This window comes from Hyperolius riggenbachi, chromosome 9 (genome assembly GCF_040937935.1).
Source record: "Hyperolius riggenbachi isolate aHypRig1 chromosome 9, aHypRig1.pri, whole genome shotgun sequence".
In the NCBI taxonomy this organism is placed as follows: domain Eukaryota; kingdom Metazoa; phylum Chordata; class Amphibia; order Anura; family Hyperoliidae; genus Hyperolius; species Hyperolius riggenbachi.
Genome location: NC_090654.1, coordinates 134,222,134 through 134,240,234, shown reverse-complemented (window position 1 = coordinate 134,240,234; position 18,101 = coordinate 134,222,134). Strand labels below are relative to the sequence as shown.

The 18,101-nt window shown below is 41.6% G+C and overlaps 1 protein-coding gene across 1 annotated transcript in view; it reads right to left on the bottom strand.

The window, feature by feature from the left end:
* Nucleotides 1–18,101, bottom strand: part of CASQ1 (calsequestrin 1) — a 164,816-nt gene that overhangs the window by 51,727 nt on the left and 94,988 nt on the right. The window contains exon 4 of the mRNA XM_068253544.1: nt 13,125–13,236. Within this exon, the coding sequence (XP_068109645.1) occupies nt 13,125–13,236 (112 nt within the window). The remainder of the gene's footprint in view (nt 1–13,124; nt 13,237–18,101) is intronic.

Here is an 18,101-nt window from a genome sequence, read left to right as displayed (position 1 = left end):
AAAGGCTGAAGCGATTGGAGGAGAAAAGAAAAAAAATGTAAAGGGCAGAAATGACATCAGGATTTAGCCTAAACTGTGGGCAAAAGGAATGGTTACCACCAGGAACAGAATTCTCTTCATTTACTATATAACATTCACTGAAATAAAAATGTGGACAGTACAATACATGTGTTATGTAAGTAGATCAAGTATTTATCTACATATATATATTTATATATATATATATATATATATATATATATATATATATATATACAGTGGTGTGAAAAACTATTTGCCCCCTTCTTGATTTCTTATTCTTTTGCATGTTTGTCACACTTAAATGTGTCTGCTCATCAAAGCCCGTTAACTATTAGTCAAAGATAACATAATTGAACACAAAATGCAGTTTTAAATGATGGTTTTTATTATTTAGTGAGAAAAAAAACTCAAAACCTACATGGCCCTGTGTGAAAACGAAATTGCCCCCTGAACCTAATAACTGGTTGGGACACCCTTAGCAGCAATAACTGCAATCAAGCGTTTGCGATAACTTGCAACGAGTCTTTTACAGCGCTCTGGAGGAATTTTGGCCCACTCATCTTTGCAGAATTGTTGTAATTCAGCTTTATTTGAGGGTTTTCTAGCATGAACCGCCTTTTAAGGTCATGCCACAACATCTCAATAGGATTCAGGTCAGGACTTTGACTAGGCCACTCCAAAGTCTTTATTTTGTTTTTCTTCAGCCATTCAGAGGTGGATTTGCTGGTGTGTTTCGGGTCATTGTCCTGCTGCAGCACCCAAGATCGCTTCAGCTTGAGTTGACAAACAGATGGCCGGACATTCTCCTTCAGGATTTTTTGGTAGACAGTAGAATTCATGGTTCCATCTATCACAGCAAGCCTTCCAGGTCCTGAAGCAGCAAAACAACCCTAGACCATCACACTACCACCACCATATTTTACTGTTGGTATGATGTTCTTTTGCTGAAATGCTGTGTTACTTCTACGCCAGATGTAACGGGACACGCACCTTCCAAAAAGTTCAACTTTTGTCTCGTCGGTCCACAAGGTATTTTCCCAAAAGTCTTGGCAATCATTGAGATGTTTTTTTTAGCAAAATTTAGACGAGCCTTAATGTTCTTTTTGCTTAAAAGTGGTTTGCGCCTTGGATATCTGCCATGCATACCGTTTTTGCCCAGTCTCTTTCTTATGGTGGAGTCATGAACAATGATCTTAATTGAGGCAAGTGAGGCCTGCAGTTCTTTAGATGTTGTCCTGGGGTCTTTTGTGGCCTCTCGGATGAGTTTTCTCTGCGCTCTTGGGGTAATTTTGGTCGGCCAGCCACTCCTGGGAAGGTTCATCACTGTTCCATGTTTTTGCCATTTGTGGATAATGGATCTCACTGTGGTTCGCTGGAGTCCCAAAGATTTAGAAATGGCTTTATAACCTTTACCAGACTGATAGATCTCAATTACAGTACTTTGTTCTCATTTGTTCCTGAATTTCTTTGGATCTTGGCATGATGTCTAGCTTTTGAGGTGCTTTTGGTCTACTTCTCCGTGGCAGATAGCTCCTATTTAAGTGATTTCTTGATTGAAACAGGTGTGGCAGTAATCAGGCCTGGGGGTGACTACAGAAATTGAACTCAGGTGTGATAAACCACAGTTAAGTTATTTTTTAACAAGGGGGGCAATCACTTTTTCACACAGGGCCATGCAGATTTGGAGTTTTTTTTTTCTCACTAAATAATAAAAACCATTATTTAAAACTGCATTTTGTGTTCAATTATGTTATCTTTGACTAATAGTTAACGGTTTTTGATGAGCAGAAACATTTAAGTGTGACAAACATGCAAAAGAATAAGAAATCAGGAAGGGGGCAAATAGTTCTTCACACCACTGTGTGTGTGTGTGTGTGTGTGTGTGTGTGTGTGTGTGTGTGTGTGTGTGTGTGTGTGTGTTTTTTTCCCTGGCATAGTATGGCTAATCCTACTGCTTTAAGGATTTTCAAAGCGCTCTGGTGTAGAGCAGTCCCTTTTGTTACAAGACCTCTGTATTGCCTTCTAGCTGAGAGGAGGCAACAAGAAAATTACCAGAACCAAAGTGTGATAAATTACAGCGATTGTTGCAGCTCATGGTGGCGGGAAGTAGTCATGCTGCAACCTTCTCATTAGTCAGGTGTGGTACACAGCTGTCATGACTGTGTGGGCCTGGGAGTGGTAAATGCATACATGAGGATTCATGTAGCACTGATCTACTGCTGTGGCTAGATGTAGACAAGAATAAAAGTTATATTTTCAGAGGGTGGTCTGCCTGCAACTGAGATACACAACACTCATGCTGAACTGAAAATTAAAAGTCAAAATAACCACACACAGGTCATACTTACCTCCCATGTAGTCTACTCCTCAATCCCTTTCTCCTTTCCCCCGTCCAGTTTGTCCACTGTGATCAAGGGAATTTTCTGTCCTCCATTTTGAAAATGGTCATTACCCCATAACAGCTTTCTGGTCAGCACACTGTTAAACTGTCATATCGCCCACTTGAGCCATAGGAAAACATAGACATTACTTGGCACATCAGTTATCCTCTCAGTTATAACTGACAGCAACTGATAAATAACTGACAGCAACTGATATATTTCAATTCTGACAAAATGTTGTCAGAACTCGAAGTGATCATTGTCACTGCCATGATTGGATAGCTAATTTAAAAGGATACAATGTGTTTAGGAGGGATAGAACAGGGAAAAAAAGGTGGAGGGGTTTGTCTCTTTGTAAAGAATTCTTTTACAGCTTTCCTCAACGATGAGATGGAGGAAGATTGCGAAGATGTGGAGTCCGTTTGGGTAAATATTCATGGTGGAAATAAAAGTTGCCAATTGCTTATTGGGGTATGCTACAGGCCACCTCATATTAATGAAGCTGCAGAACTGCGATTACTACAGCAAATTGAAAAAGTTGCAAGTAAAAATGAGGTCATAGTTATGGGCGACTTCAACTTTCCAGACATTGACTGGGGTATTGAGGCTACCCATTCTGGTAAAAGCAGCAGATTTCTGGCAGCACTACAGGACAATTACTTGACTCAAATGGTAACGGAACCAACTAGGGGGAATGCGTTACTGGATCTGATCATTTCTAATAGACCAGATAATGTATCAAATGTGCAGGTTCAAGAACATTTGGGAAATAGTGATCACAACATGATAACGTTTGATCTGGTGACTGATAGGCCACGGGGCAGCGGGACCACTAAAACTATGAATTTTAGAAAAGCAAAGTTCAATCAAATTAGGCAGGCACTAAGTTGGTGAACTGGGATAATGTACTACAAGGGGAGGACACTGGGAAATGGCAAGCTTTTAAACTTATTCTCAATCAATATTGTAGTATGTATATCCCATATAGAAACAAAATGTCTAGGAATAAAAAAAGGCCTCTATGGATGAATAAAAAGGTTAGGGATAAAATAAAGAGGAAAAATAATGCCTATAAGGTCCTAAAACAGGAGGGGACAGAGGCTGCACTAAGCAATTATAAGGAGTGCAATAAAAATTGTAAAAAAGAAATTAGGCAGGCAAAGATTGAAGCTGAAAAACAAATCGCTAAGGATATCAAAACTAACCCAAAAAAGTTTTACAAGTACATTAACTCTAAAAAAAGAAAGGTTGACTGTATAGGACTCCTAAAGGATGAGGGTGGGAACTCAATGGTGGATGACCAAGGTAAGGAAGAGTTATTAAATGCTTTCTTTGCTTCTGTCTTCACAAAAGAAAGAGCACTGTTGCAAACTACAGAGGCGGAAGAGTCTCAATCTTCTAACTGTAATATTAAATACTTAACGCAGGAAGAAGTGAAGGCAAGACTAAATAAATTAAAAATAGACAAGGCACCTGGCCCGGATGGCATGCATCTTCGGGTCCTAAGGGAATTAAGTTCAGTTATAGATAAACCCCTTTATCTTATCTTTTGTGACTCTCTTTCAACTGGCAGAGTCCCAGTGGATTGGCGTACAGCCCACGTTTTCCCATTATTTAAAGAGTAACTGTCAGGCTGCAAAAGCTAATTTAAACCTCTATTCTCCTGTGTTAAACAGTTTAGAAGGAAGCCAAAAAGGCAATACTGCAGTTAAAAATCTCTCTTACTTTAGATGTTTGCTGACAGCAAGGCTCCGTATTCTCAGGCTCCTAAGGAGGACGCACGCCGAATAACAGATACTGCAAAGCATTCTGGGGCCCTCCCCTGGCTGCTAGTGAGGCTCAAGTTTCAACAGCATGTAACAGTCTAGCTCACAGCACTAATAAATCTCGGGCAGAGTACACTGCAGGAGTCCGCTATTGTTCCTAGCCACATGGCTAATTAATATTCACTGCACAGTAGTGTTATTCATTACCAGCGTTTGTGAGAGTGGAATCATCAGGAAGCAGGCAGGACATGACGACACATTTGGCTTCATAGGAGACAGACAAACATGGAACCTGCCATGAGCTGTCAGGAGCATCATTCTCTGCAAATACTATACAAAAATTATGTGAAGTACAAACGTGGACAGTGAAATGCATATGTAATGTAAGTACAGCCAATCTTTAGCTACTGATATATGTGTTTATTTTCTCTGAGACCTTATACCTAACAGCTCCTCTTTAAGAAGGGAAAAAAATCAGATCCAGGAAATTATAGACCTGTAAGCTTAACATCAGTTGTATGCAAACTATTTGAGGGGTTGCTAAGAGATACTATACATGACTTCATAGTAGAAAATAATCTTATTTCTCAGCATCAACATGGGTTTACTAAAGACAGGTCCTGTTTGACTAACATGCTCAGCTTTTATGAGGTAGTGAACGCTAACATGGATATTGGGAATGCTGTAGATGTAATATATTTGGACTTTGCAAAGGCCTTCGACACTGTCCCCCACAAAAGTCTGGTGCAAAAGTTGAGGATGCAAGGACTGGGGAAGAGTCTGTGTGCATGGATAGGGAACTGGCTAATGGACAGAAAACAAAGAGTTGTGGTCAATGGATCGTACTCAAAATGGGAGACTGTTAGCAGTGGGGTCCCACACGGGTCTGTACTGGGTCCAGTGCTCTTCAATTTATTTATTAATGACCTAGTAGATGCAGTAGTGAGCAATGTTGCTATTTTTGCAGATGATACAAAATTGTGCAGAATGATCAACTCTCAGGAAGATAGTGTCATATTGCAACAGGATCTGGATAGGATGGCTATATGGGCACATACATGGCAGATGAAATTCAATGTTGAAAAATGTAAAGTCATGCATTTTGGTCATACCAATGGTCTAGCACCATACAAAATAAAGGGGATACAGTTGGGGACATCAAACTTGGAGAAGGACTTAGGAGTACTCATCGACAACAAGTTAAATAATCGTACTCAATGCCAAGCCGCTGCAGCTAAAGCTAACAACATTTTGGGATGCATTAAAAGGGAAATAAAAACTCGAGATGCTAGCATAATATTGCCCCTGTTTAACTGTCTAGTAAGGCCACATCTGGAATATGGAATTCAGTTCTGGGCACCACATTACAAAAAAGATATTGCAGTTTTAGAGCAGGTGCAGAGACAAGCAACAAAATTGATGCGTGGGATGGAAGGTCTCACTTACCAAGAAAGGTTAGATAAACTGGGTTTATTTAGTCTAGAGAAAAGACGCCTTAGAGGAGATCTAATTAACATGTATAAATACATCAGAGGGCAGTATAATAGCTTGGCGGGTGAGCTTTTTGTCCCTAGGCCTTCTCAAAGGACTAGAGGACATGATCTGCGCATGGAGGAAAAACGTTTTAGCCATTTATTTAGGAAAGGGTTCTTTACAGTAAAAGTGATTAAGATGTGGAATGCATTGCCACAGGAAGTCGTTATTGCAAACTCTATACCTGCATTTAAAGGAGGCTTAGATGCTTTCCTTGCGTTGAAAGACATCCATGGCTACAATTACTAGGTAATGCCTAGTGATGTTGATCCAGGGATTTTATCTGATTGCCATCTGGAGTCGGGAAGGAATTTTTCCCTTTTGGGGCTAATTGGACCATGCCTTGTAAGGGTTTTTTCGCTTTCCTCTGGATCAACAGGGATATGTGAGGGAGCAGGCTGGAGTTGTACTTTGTACTGGTTGAACTCGATGGACGTATGTCTTTTTTCAACCAAAAAAAACTATGTAACTATGTAAGAAGAAAATGGTCCGCTTCTGAGAGGAACTAATAGAAAGGTAACTATGTAATGTTCATTTGAAGTTACCTCATGTGTTTATTTTAAATAATTTTACTCAGTGCAGGTTCCCTTTAAAGCAGGGCCGGAGCTGCCATAGGAAAAAAATGGGCAATTGCCCCAGGGCCCCAGAGCCTTTAGGGGCCCCAAAGTTGTCCTTCCCCATCTTAACTTTTGATCCCCAGGGACTCTGCAGAGTCTGTTAAGTTAGGAGGTGATTGAGGGAGGGTCAGCAGCCAGCTCAGGGGCCCCGGAGGGAAATTTGGCTGCAGCAAAGCACCTCTAATGACGTTTTTTGGTCGGGGGGGTCTGTTGGGGGGCCCCCATGCTAATTTTGCCCTAGGGCCCAATTGTTACTTCAACCGGCCCTGCTTTAAAGCTTGATTCCTGGCACAAATGTTTTCCTTGTCTTGTGTAGGGACTGAGTGTTAGAACCATTTATTCTTTTTAGTGTAGAAGCTACTTGATTGGCTGATGTAACTCGCCATTAAAGCCCTTGAGCAGGAGCCCCTATAACAGCCACTTTCTCTAGACTACACTACAAAGGCTAACAAATAGTGTTTCACTTCAGGCGCTTAGCAACACTGCTGTGCAGCTTCTCAGATTGTGTACTGATCGCTAATTGCAGTTGATTATGGAAAGCAAGCATAGCAGAATAGGTTTTTTTCAGTGTTACTGTAAACAGAGGGAGAAAATTGTCCTCATGGTTAGAGTTTTCTGAATGCATTTGACAAAATACATTGAATCCAATGGCAGTTTCAAGCCCTGCTGTATTCTATGACGGGGACCTGTGATTCTTCCTGAGATTAAACTACCTTGGGTCAAAACCAGATAGGATAACGGTATCAGCGATAAGGAGTAAGTCAAAATGTAGAGGAAGTGTGTGTGAAAAGTGACATACACCTAACCACTTACATTGGAGTAAAGAGGATAAGGAGCAGCCAGGTGCTGCTAACAAAATGCATTTGTTGTGTCTTAGCACAATGCCAAGGAGAAAAGACATCAACAATCATATTTAGGGAAGCAACTGTTGCTGGTCATCAATTTTTTGCACACAGTTATAAGGCCCTTCCCTTACAATCTGAATTCGATACATGTGCTACATTTGGTGAAAACCAAACACAACATATTAACACAAATGGCTCATACTAACTTCTGTGGTGGAGGGGTGATGAATCAGGCCGACGGGTGTAAAGCGGCGGTAATAAATTTAAGCAATAAACTTTGTAGCTTTGTGGGGGGTTGCCGGGACGAGCGGCGGCCGGCGGGGAGCTCTCGGGGTCTCCTCGGGGTCTCCTTATTAAAGGAGACCCCCAGATGCAGCGGCGGAAGATGGTGGTGGATGTTCGGCGGGTTGTGCGCATGTGTGGGGAGCGAGGCCGTGGTGCTGATGGACAGCACCACAGGGTAAACCTCGCTCCCCATCGCCCGGTAATAGGGAGCATCGCTCAGGCTTTCGCCTGAGTAATGCTCCCTAACGATCGGTCATCGCACGAGTGAAACTGGCAATAGGATTTGCCGGTAATCCTCGTGCGATGGCAAGATGATAAGTAGCTCGCATCTGCAATCTACTTATCACCTGGAATAGCATCAGGCCCATTGAATCATGAGGTGTACTTAGTTTTTCACACATGGCTTCTCCATTTTGGCTTTTCCATTTTGTTACACAAATAATGACACAGTATTGACACAATGAAATCATATCTCATAACTACAGATACTGAAACACTGTTTACGGTTGGGACGCTGTCCTGGATATTGACATTGGGGATGAGCGATTGAAGCCCACAACAATACTGTTTAATGGAATAGGATATACACGATAGAACTGTTTTTTCATACAGTTTCTCAGAAGATGAAGCTGAAACACAGTTAATCATCCACAGATATGCATGTGGTGATGCAGACTATACAAACATACAAAGAAGATGTAGCAACAAATGCACTTTCATAGTAAATCCACCACTGCCCCCACTGTTGAGGCCATGAATAACGCACTTATGGTCACAGTACAGTGGACTACTTCCTTGTCTTACAACTTATGTTCGCTACTGCAAAGAGTTAGAAGGAGCCCTGGTCTTTGCATGATATGCTAGATAACCTTACTAACTACTTGACTTCATGCTTCTGCACTAATGCTCACAAGGTACTTTAACCCTACTAACCATGAGCATGTTCATGTTATTCCTTGTCTCACACTGAATGCTATGGTGGATTTACTACTACAGTGGATTCCCTGCAATATCTTCTTTTTATTGACTGCTAAGCTTACTGATGGAATCTGTTTACATGTATGTGGATTAGCTGTGTTTCCAACTTCATGTACTAAAAGACTGTGATCTAAAAAAGTTAATTTCATAAATATAACCTCATTGGTAAATGGGCAACCAGTATTACGGAAAAAGTTGTCATACAGTTATGTTGTACAGCAGGGGTGGCTGGATCATAGGAGGATCCAGGGGAGTAACAATAGACCCTGCAAAGGATGCAGCCACAGGGGGCCCAGAAGCCACAGAAGCCCCATGGGTGGAGAAGTTTCTTTTTCCTGTCGTAAGAGGCTTACAACTAAGGGCACAGAGAAAAACATTTTCTGCTTTTTATACAATTGTTCCAATGACTGCATCTGCTCAGCCACTGATCATACAAAGTTTTGTAGACCAAGATTTGTAGACAGTCCCTATTCAGTGTGCAGCAGGGTCTTGTGTACAATGCCCCACATACAACCTCCCTACCTCCTTCCCAAGTGCCTATGTACTGTAGTGATGCTGGAGAAGTCTGCAGAGCCAGTTCTGATCCATCAGAGATGGACAGAGTGAGTGTAATAAGCTGTGGCTGGGAGCACACTCGTCTGTTAGTTTTTTGTATGCTTTTTCTGCACACCATGGCCCATATGCAATTCACTTTTTCTCCTTAGTTTTCTACAAGTTGATATTTTAACACCTTGTCAGTAAAATTACTTTTAAACCCCCAGCAAGCAAGAAAATGCATAAAATATTTTTACAGTACCTTTTCCACTATTTTTTATACTTTTTTCAATTGTGAAATGCTGAAACGTTATTTTAAATAGAAGATGAAAAATTATCACCTAGGAGAAAACTCAGGAGAAAAAGTGAATTGCATATGGGCCCATGTGTGTCTATATGAGTGAAAACATGCACATTTTATCACAGAACCTTATGTAATTGATAGAAAAAATGCCTGCAGTGCTTCACTGCTGTCATTTTTTATCTGCATGGGGAAAACACATACAAGTGTGCACTAGCCAATTGAATAACATTGGGTCTCAATTTACTTGTGAATAACATTGGGTCTCAGTTTACCTGTGCAAAATGCGAGAGTGGGAGGGAGCCCCATCCAACGTTTTGCAGGGGGGGGGGGGGCAGTGTTTTCTGGTTATGCCCCTGGGAGGATCACAATAGTGTCCAGATTCTAGGGCAGCATAACTATTTCAGTAGGGTACTGCTGATCAGTCAACACAGGAGTTGGGTGATACATTTTCCTGTTAACACAAAATAAACAGGGGCATGCAGTGAGGGGTAGGGACGCGGAGACACAACTTCGCTTGTGCTGCAGAAGCATGTTTTGTTTGCCATCTGATGCACTCTGACAGGAATACAACAGGCTTTCTGCTGAGTCCATAAATCTCTTAATACCCCATATATGAGCTTCACAAATTGGAAATTAACCCTTTAATCGAACTGCTGGAAACCCCAACTGTACTTCCTATTTGAAACAGAGACAGTCAAATTATTCCTCCCATAGTTTTAACTTAAATAACCTAACCTGGCACTACCATTATGTTCAATGGCAAGGAAATTCAAGGACACCCATTCCTACTATAACTACATCTGAAAAATGCCTTGCAGAGGTAGCCTTATTATTCCTAGCATACCTATGACCTAAATATATAAAGATGAAATTGTAAATACCAGGCCATAGGATGGTTAGACACATCCAATTTTGATTGGCCAATGATTTCCCAATTGGCAATGCATTATGCTCTACTCATTGTGAGTAAGACATAATTCTGCTTAACACAATTAAGTGCACGAATATGTGTTTAAGGCACAAAACTACTAAATGCGCTGTAAAAGCAAACCTGCCACGATGCAATGTCTTTGAAAGTGTTATTGTAGGTCTGGAGGCAGGGCCGGATTTCTGGCAAGGCCACATAGGCCATGGCCTAGGGCACCATAAGTTTAGGGGCGGCTCAGTGAGTGGCAGTAAAGCTGTTCTATGCAGCCATCCCTATCTACAAGGACAGCTTTAACCTTTGAACTCTCTGTCCTGTACTTGTGATGTCCCTGCAAGATATGTAAGCTCTATCCTGCAGGTACACATCAGCCTAACTCTCATAGTGACACAATGGGTCCATCATTAACGATATGGCAAGCATACCATAAACGTTCAAAACATAACATGTAATCTATACGCATATTACTAAAACGCTATTGTCTGTGACACCAATGATGGAAAGTAAGGAGAATTCTCGTTGGGGCAAACAGAGCTAACAACCATACAGGCGATATAGTTGGCCTTGGGCGGTAAAAAGTACAAATCCGGCCCTGTCTGGAGGAGTGATAAAATGATATATGATATCAGAATTTGCTCAGCTGCACAATGCTACAAGAGGCATGTCTGTGACCAAGGCTGAAGCTCATCACGACCTTGCAAAAAAAACAAAAAAAAACTTGCCATTGAGCTGACAGAAAGACTGCTGACAATTATTCCTGCACTATGCTTTTCACTCAAAAGTACAATAAAGGTTTATTCAGTGTTGTACTAATAAAAGGTAGGATAATATTTGCACCCGGTGTCCAGCTATAAACATACATAAAGCACTGTATGTGTGGCTTGTCCAGCAATCCCCAGCTCTATATGCCGTAGTTGTATTCTCTACCAGCAGATAAACATCCATTGTTTAGAAGATCTAGTGTGAATTCTTTTTAATCTATATTCATCCCCTGGCATAAAATTCCTCCAACAGTCCAAAAAACTCAGTCAGCTTTTTACAAGGCACCATTTTTAACCCTGCATTTAGTCCTCACTATGAGAGTTTTTAGGGAGGAGCCCTGGGAAGCCATTTCTATATCAAAACTGACCATGTAGTGTAGCCCCAATACAATTTTACTTAAAGAGACACTGAAGCGAAAAAAAAATATTATATAGTGAATTGGTTGTGTACTTATGAATAATTACTAGAAGATTAGCAGCAAAGAAAATATTCTCAAACTTTTATTTTCAGGTATATAGTGTTTTTCTAACATTGCATTATTCTATAATATGTGCAGATTACACAACACTCAGCATTCAAAATGATTCTTTCAGAGCAGTCTGTGAAGTAATGACCTCTCCTCTAGCAGAGAAAAAGTAAATAGTTCACTTACAGTTGAGATAATAAAAGTCAGATAACAGCCCTCTCCACGACTAACTTAGTTGGAGAGCTTAAAGAGGATCTGTAACCTCAAAAAATCCCCTGGGGGGTACTCACCTCGGGTGGGGGAAGCCTCCGGATCCTAATGAGGCTTCCCACGCCGTCCTCTGTCCCACGGGGGTCTCGCTGCAGCCCTCCGTGCAGCAGTGACGTAATATTTACCTTCCTGGCTCCTGCGCAGGCGCTCTGACGGCTGTCGGCTCCGAACTACACGGAAATGCCCGATCGCCGTCGGGTCTGCTCTACTGCGCAGGCGCAAGTTTCCGGCGCCTGCGCAGCAGAGCGGACCCGACTGAGATCGGGTATTTCCGTGTAGTTCGGAGAGGAAAGCCGCCACAGCGCCCCCGCTGGAGCCAGCAAAGGTAAATATTGAAATTACAGTCGGGCCTGTCGCCGGCTGTTCAGAGGGCTGCAGCGAGACCCCCGTGGGACAGAGGACGGCGTGGGAAGCCTCATTAGGATCCGGAGGCTTCCCCCACCCGAGGTGAGTACCCCCCAGGGGATCTTTTTCATGTTACAGAGTCTCTTTAATGGCTTGTTTGCATAGAGATAACAACTGGAGTTTCTCAACTCTTCCTGTACTGGAAACAATTAGACTGATGTATCTGATCTTAATGTTTTATTTCTTAGCTGTACTACACATACAAATCATAATATCATAATTTTTTTTTTCGCTTCAGTGTCTCTTTAAGCCATAACCTTGCCTGAGAAATTATTTACTGCTTATAGGTTCCCTTTAGCTGTAACAGTTTGGCACACATAATAAATAAAAGAATTGAAGATCCATTGCCATGATTGGCAGTGTAATGGGGGCAGCAAAAGTTGCACTGTACAGGTAAATAAACAGTTTTCTTTTCTTCCTCTGATAAGCCAAGCTGAAACTTAAACCCCATACCAGCAGATGCTATGATAGGTTTAGATCTACAGCAACATAGATTCAACAGAGCTTTATACCTGAGCTGAACTGCTTCCTTAACTAGAGTGCTTGACATTGCCGTGACAGGTACATGCAAAGCTGCAGTCAATAAATGACATACATCCAAGCTGCATGTTTAAGGGCCCCTCTTTCCTTTTACAATTACTAGCCTCAAATAAATTGTGTGTCACAAATCAAGCATGAGCTTATAACATCAGCCAGAGGTGGCTCGAGCCTGGTGGTGAAAGAGAGAGAGAGAGAGTGAGGACAAGATGAGGATATCCTGGAACCAGCACATGTCTTCAATTTGGGGGTTGGATCCATTATTTCCCTTCAGTCACAGTATGCTGTTCCTCGCCCTCTCTGTACCTTCCAGGCTTCTGGCTCTTTAAGGAAGGTACCTAGCACCTAGCACAGCACACTTGTGTGCTGTACAAGAGTAGGTGCTTATGTTAATATGTGAAGATGTTGCAGCAGCAATTTTGTTTCCTAAGCAATAGATATCCACACACAACATTAATGACAGGTAATCTATCTGCATCTTATCATCACACTTACGTTCAGAGTCTTCGTTCTTGAAGTATCCAATGAGTTTAGGCTCATCATCGATATTCTCAAAGGCAGCAAGTTCATGGCTTCCATCAATAAACTCCACTGGGTCCTCCAGTACCTGCAAAGTAGAAACGTAGGTCTACCTTAGTATTAGAGCAACTATTGCTGGCAGTCATACTGTCCTTACTAACTTTTTAGAAAACATTATAATCTTTCTGTGGCTTTTCCGCTCATTGATAGTGAGTGACAGTACACAGGCATGTAGGTAACACTGTCCCATATATACTGTATATATGTATGTATATGTATATATAGTGAAGGAGGCACACAGGAGCGTCCTGTGTGCCTCCCTCCGCCCTTACTCCATGGCTGCCTGTACATCTAACCCTGGGCTATGTATGTATACACCTTTTATTCACTGGTATTGTTGATCCCTATATGCACTGCCCATACATGATTATAATTATCATTTTTCATGTTCTATGAGCATAATCCGAATGCACTAGTACTTTTATTTTTCTGCACTATGGTTGTCTATAAGGAGGTCTTATAGGTGTTTACAATTGTCTTAGGTATCCTAGACCCGGGTCTAGTATGAATAATGGCGCACAGTGCCTATGCATACAAATGGCGCCACATTAAAAAGATACGCTTATCGCTATTTATCGTTAGTACTGCATAATAATGGCGCACAGGGAAAAAAGAAGAAAAACGGCACACACTAACGTTATTTATCAATAGTGGCACACACTAACGTTATTTATCAATAGTGCCGTTCATTTGCCAAACAGCAGATGTTATTGCCCACAGTAACGTTATTTATCAATAGCGCCCTACATAAGCCAAACTGCAGAAGTTATTTAACTGCAAAACGGTGAATGGATTTAATGTAACACTGTCAAGGTTAGGGTTAGGCAATACTGGGGGGGAGTCTTAGGGTTAGGCACCATCGGGGGGGGTCTTAGGGTTAGGCACCATCAGGGGGGGTCTTAGGGTTAGGCACCACCAGGGGGTGATTAGGGTTAGGCACCACCAGGGGGGTGGTTAGGGTTAGGCACCACCAGGGGGGTCTTAGGGTTAGGCAGCACTAGGGGGGTCAAGGGTTAGGCACCACCAGGGGGGGCTTAGGGTTAGGCACCACTAGGGGGGTGGTTAGGGTTAGGCACTACCAGGGGGGTCTTAGGGTTAGGCACCATCACGGGGGTCTTAGGGTTAGGCACCACCAGGGGGTGGTTAGGGTTAGGCACCACCCGGGGGGTGGTTAGGGTTAGGCACCACCAGGGGGGTGGTTAGGATTAGGCACCACCAGGGGGGGGTCTTAGGTTTAGGCACCACCAGGGGGGTCTTAGGGTTAGGCGCCACCAGGGGGGTCTTAAGGTTAGGCACCACCAGGGGGGTCTTAGGGTTAGGCACCACGAGGGGGGTGGTTAGGGTTAGGCACCACCAGGGGGGTGGTTAGGGTTAGGCACCACTGGGGGGGTTTAGGGGTTAGGGATAGGTACAGAGAGGGTTCTGTGTGTTAACGCTAAATAACAATAAGGCTTTAACGTTAAATAACAATAAGGCTTTAACGTTAAATAGCGATAAGCGGCAAACAGATTAGCGGAAACACCGTGCGCCATTATTCGCAGGCGCCATTTTCAGATGGATCTGCTGATTGATCGTCCCTTGCTTTATTCTGATAGGAAGTTTGCCTGATCTCCTGGATTGCCTGTCTAGTTTACTGTCTACCTTCTCATTGCCAGAGTATTATTTTTGGTTCTGGTTTTGCACTCTACATTCTGTCTAGGCCCTGTAGCAGTTGATTGGTTTCCTCTGCCTTAAAGAGGAACTCCAATGACATAGTAGAATGTAGTAAACTTTTCAGGATACCCACTTTCACTTTATTTATCCTGGTTTTAGCATTAGGCCGGTTTGTTTCTGACTTCAGAACATACCGTAAACACACATCCTACAGTGATGTGGCTGCCAGCAGTAAAGATGTTAAGCTTGTTCAGAACCCCACTTCAGATTGTAAATCAGGGTGCGGACAGATTTTACAATGGGCAAACACTATTTCATTTATAAAGCAATATTTAAAAATAAGCAGTTGTTAATTAATACAAATTTACAGTAATGTACAATAAAACAATGGAAGGTTGAACTAAGGCTTTTACCAAACCCAGGCCATATCTAAACATGTTTTCTTTAATTTTGTTTATTTTTTATTTAAAAGAGAGACCAAGCAGAAAAAAATAATAGCAAGTTCAAAAAATATTGTCAGCTTAAAGAGTAACTGTTGGGCATAAAATCAAACATCAATTCTTTATTTTTATTTGGCAAACAAGTAATAAGGATACTAACCAGGCAATTTAAAAGTTAAAATCACTATTTCTTTTCTTGTTGATAAACGATCATTCTCCAGTTTACCTGACTCTTATTTGATACACACAAAATTTGGTACACAAAAAGGAAGTTGCTGGGTTGTCTTTTTTGCTTCTATACTTCCCCTCAGACCTAACTAATGCAGCCTGATTGGCTGAAGCCTCTATCACACCTGTTTTCCCCTCCCACACCTCTGTTCCTCTCTGATTGGCCAATATTTCCCATGCTGAGACAATGCACTTTCTATAGTGAAGGGCAGGAAAATCAGGCAGAGAAGAGTAAGGGAGGAAATGACATCAGAATTGGCTTCAAAATAGCCACAGTTAAGATGGGAAATGCTAAGAAGGATTTTCTCTTTTGTTACTGTAGAAAAGTCACTAAAATCAAAATGTGGACAGTGCAATACATATGTTGTATAAGTAGAGCAATTATTCATCTACTTATATATGTGGTGGGCTCCTCTTTAAAGGACAGAGATGAAAATATGAGGCTAGAGCAGAACCCTTATAAGCAGACATTGCTTAGGACAAATATGCCTTTAATTCGTAGGAATTGCGCATGGATGACCTATCTGCCCGGCCAGCGTGCATGAAAACGTGTCTTCTCTCTTTAGTGAGGGATTTCATGTTCATCAGAAGTCCCCACTCCCACCCGCCTCCCCTGCACCCAATCTATCAGATTGAGCTGCATGCAGGAGGTGTAATTGGGGTCAGATGTGACTTAATTCTGTAAACATCGTCTGGATTTAATGTCTGTGCCAAGCCAAATGTTTCTAGTTTAAATAATGCTGCCTGTAATAAACAGCAGGAGGAGCCTTAATGATGAGAAGGAGATATTACATCTGCCAGGGCAGTGGTCTTTTAGCCTGAAAAGTGAAATGTACAGTCTTGTACCTGCAGATGTGATGCCTATGCTCACAGCACGCAATGGTGAACTTTTCCTTACTTTCAACCCATCATTGTAAGGTGACCAGAGCATATCAACACTATGTTTTTTGTACTTTGCCAGGCTGGTAGTGAATGTCTCCTGCCAACCTCCCAATGTCTTCATTACTTACTGATAACCATCTGACTTCTGTGCTTTGTTTTTATCTATTTATGCTTTACTGTTTCCTACGAATTTTCTTTCCTAGCTTGTCTATGTTCACTATCTTTTCTATTTCCTCTTTCTTCTCAGTCCCTTTCAATCTCACTTTTCAGCCTTTTCTGTCTCTTATTTCCCCTCCTCTCTCATTGGTTTCCTTTCTGTCTTTTTTATGTGTCCCTTCTTTCTCCTGTTTTCTGTTTCCCTTATGGATCACTTCTACTTACGCATTGCTGTGCAAATTTCAGCAATGCGTATAGCCTACAAAACTACATCAGAACTGAATAGACTGCACAGTCTGGTGTTCCCACCACAGCACTCTCCAATTTACTGTCACTGAAAGGAATCAGAACTACAATGGACCCAGGTGTTATGTGTTGATGTACAAACACATGGCCACCTGTGTTGAATAGTGAAATCGACGTTAAGGTAGCCACAAACTTGTCAATTTTGTTTGCAGATTCGATCACTCTGATCAAATCTGCTGAAAATATATGCCTCAATATGCCTGTCTGATCGTAATTTCAACTGATTTTTGGCAGAAGCCGTTAAAAATATTGATCGGATCAGATGGAAAAATTGATTGATCAGAGGCAGGGCTAGAGTGGAGATCAATGGCCCATAATATAGACTGCAACAAGTAGTGCAGTGCTGTGATCCGATTTTCAATGGATTCAATGTTGAAGTCTATTGAAAATCTGTGTGCAGTGTGTGAAATAGATTCTTCTCTGATCAGATTTAGATCATATGATTTAGATCATAGACAGATGTATCTTTTTGCCCCATTGGGTGGAAGTCTTCTAGTGTGTCTACCTTTACTCTTATTTGTTTCCTCTGAATCTCTCTCTGCTCTCATTTATTGTTCATTTATTGGTCTCTTATCTATCTAACTTTGTTTTATCTCTTTTTTTACTTTGAACATTTTCAAATATAAAATAAAACCATGGGATTTCTAAAAAAAAAAAAGTGTACATTTTAGGAGTAGGAGGATAAATACAATTGTTTATCTCATCAGTTCATATTCACCCAGGTTCACTTTAAAGAGAACCTGATCTGAAAATAAAAAGTCAAAATAACCATAGACAGGTCATACTTACCTCCCATGTAATCTACTCCTCAATCTCTTTTTCCTCTCCTGCGTCCTGTTTGTCCACTGTGATCAATGGAATTTTCCGTCCTCCATTTGAAAAATGACCATTACACCATAACAGCTTCCTGGTCAGCACACTGTTAAACTGTAATATCACCCACTTGAGCCATAAGGAAACATGGACTTTACCTTGCACATTCAGTTGTAACTGACACAACTGCTGATATATAACTGACAACAACTGGTATATTTCAGTTCTGACAAAATATTGTCAGAAATGGAAGGGATCACTGTAAGAAGAAAATGGTGAGCTTCTGAGAGGAACTGATGGTGAGGTTAGTATGTAATATTCGTTTGCAGCTAAGTTATGTGTTTATTTTAAATAATTTTACTCGCTTCAGGTTCCCTTTAAGGGCCCTTTTCCACTAGCAGTCGCTAGCGTTCAC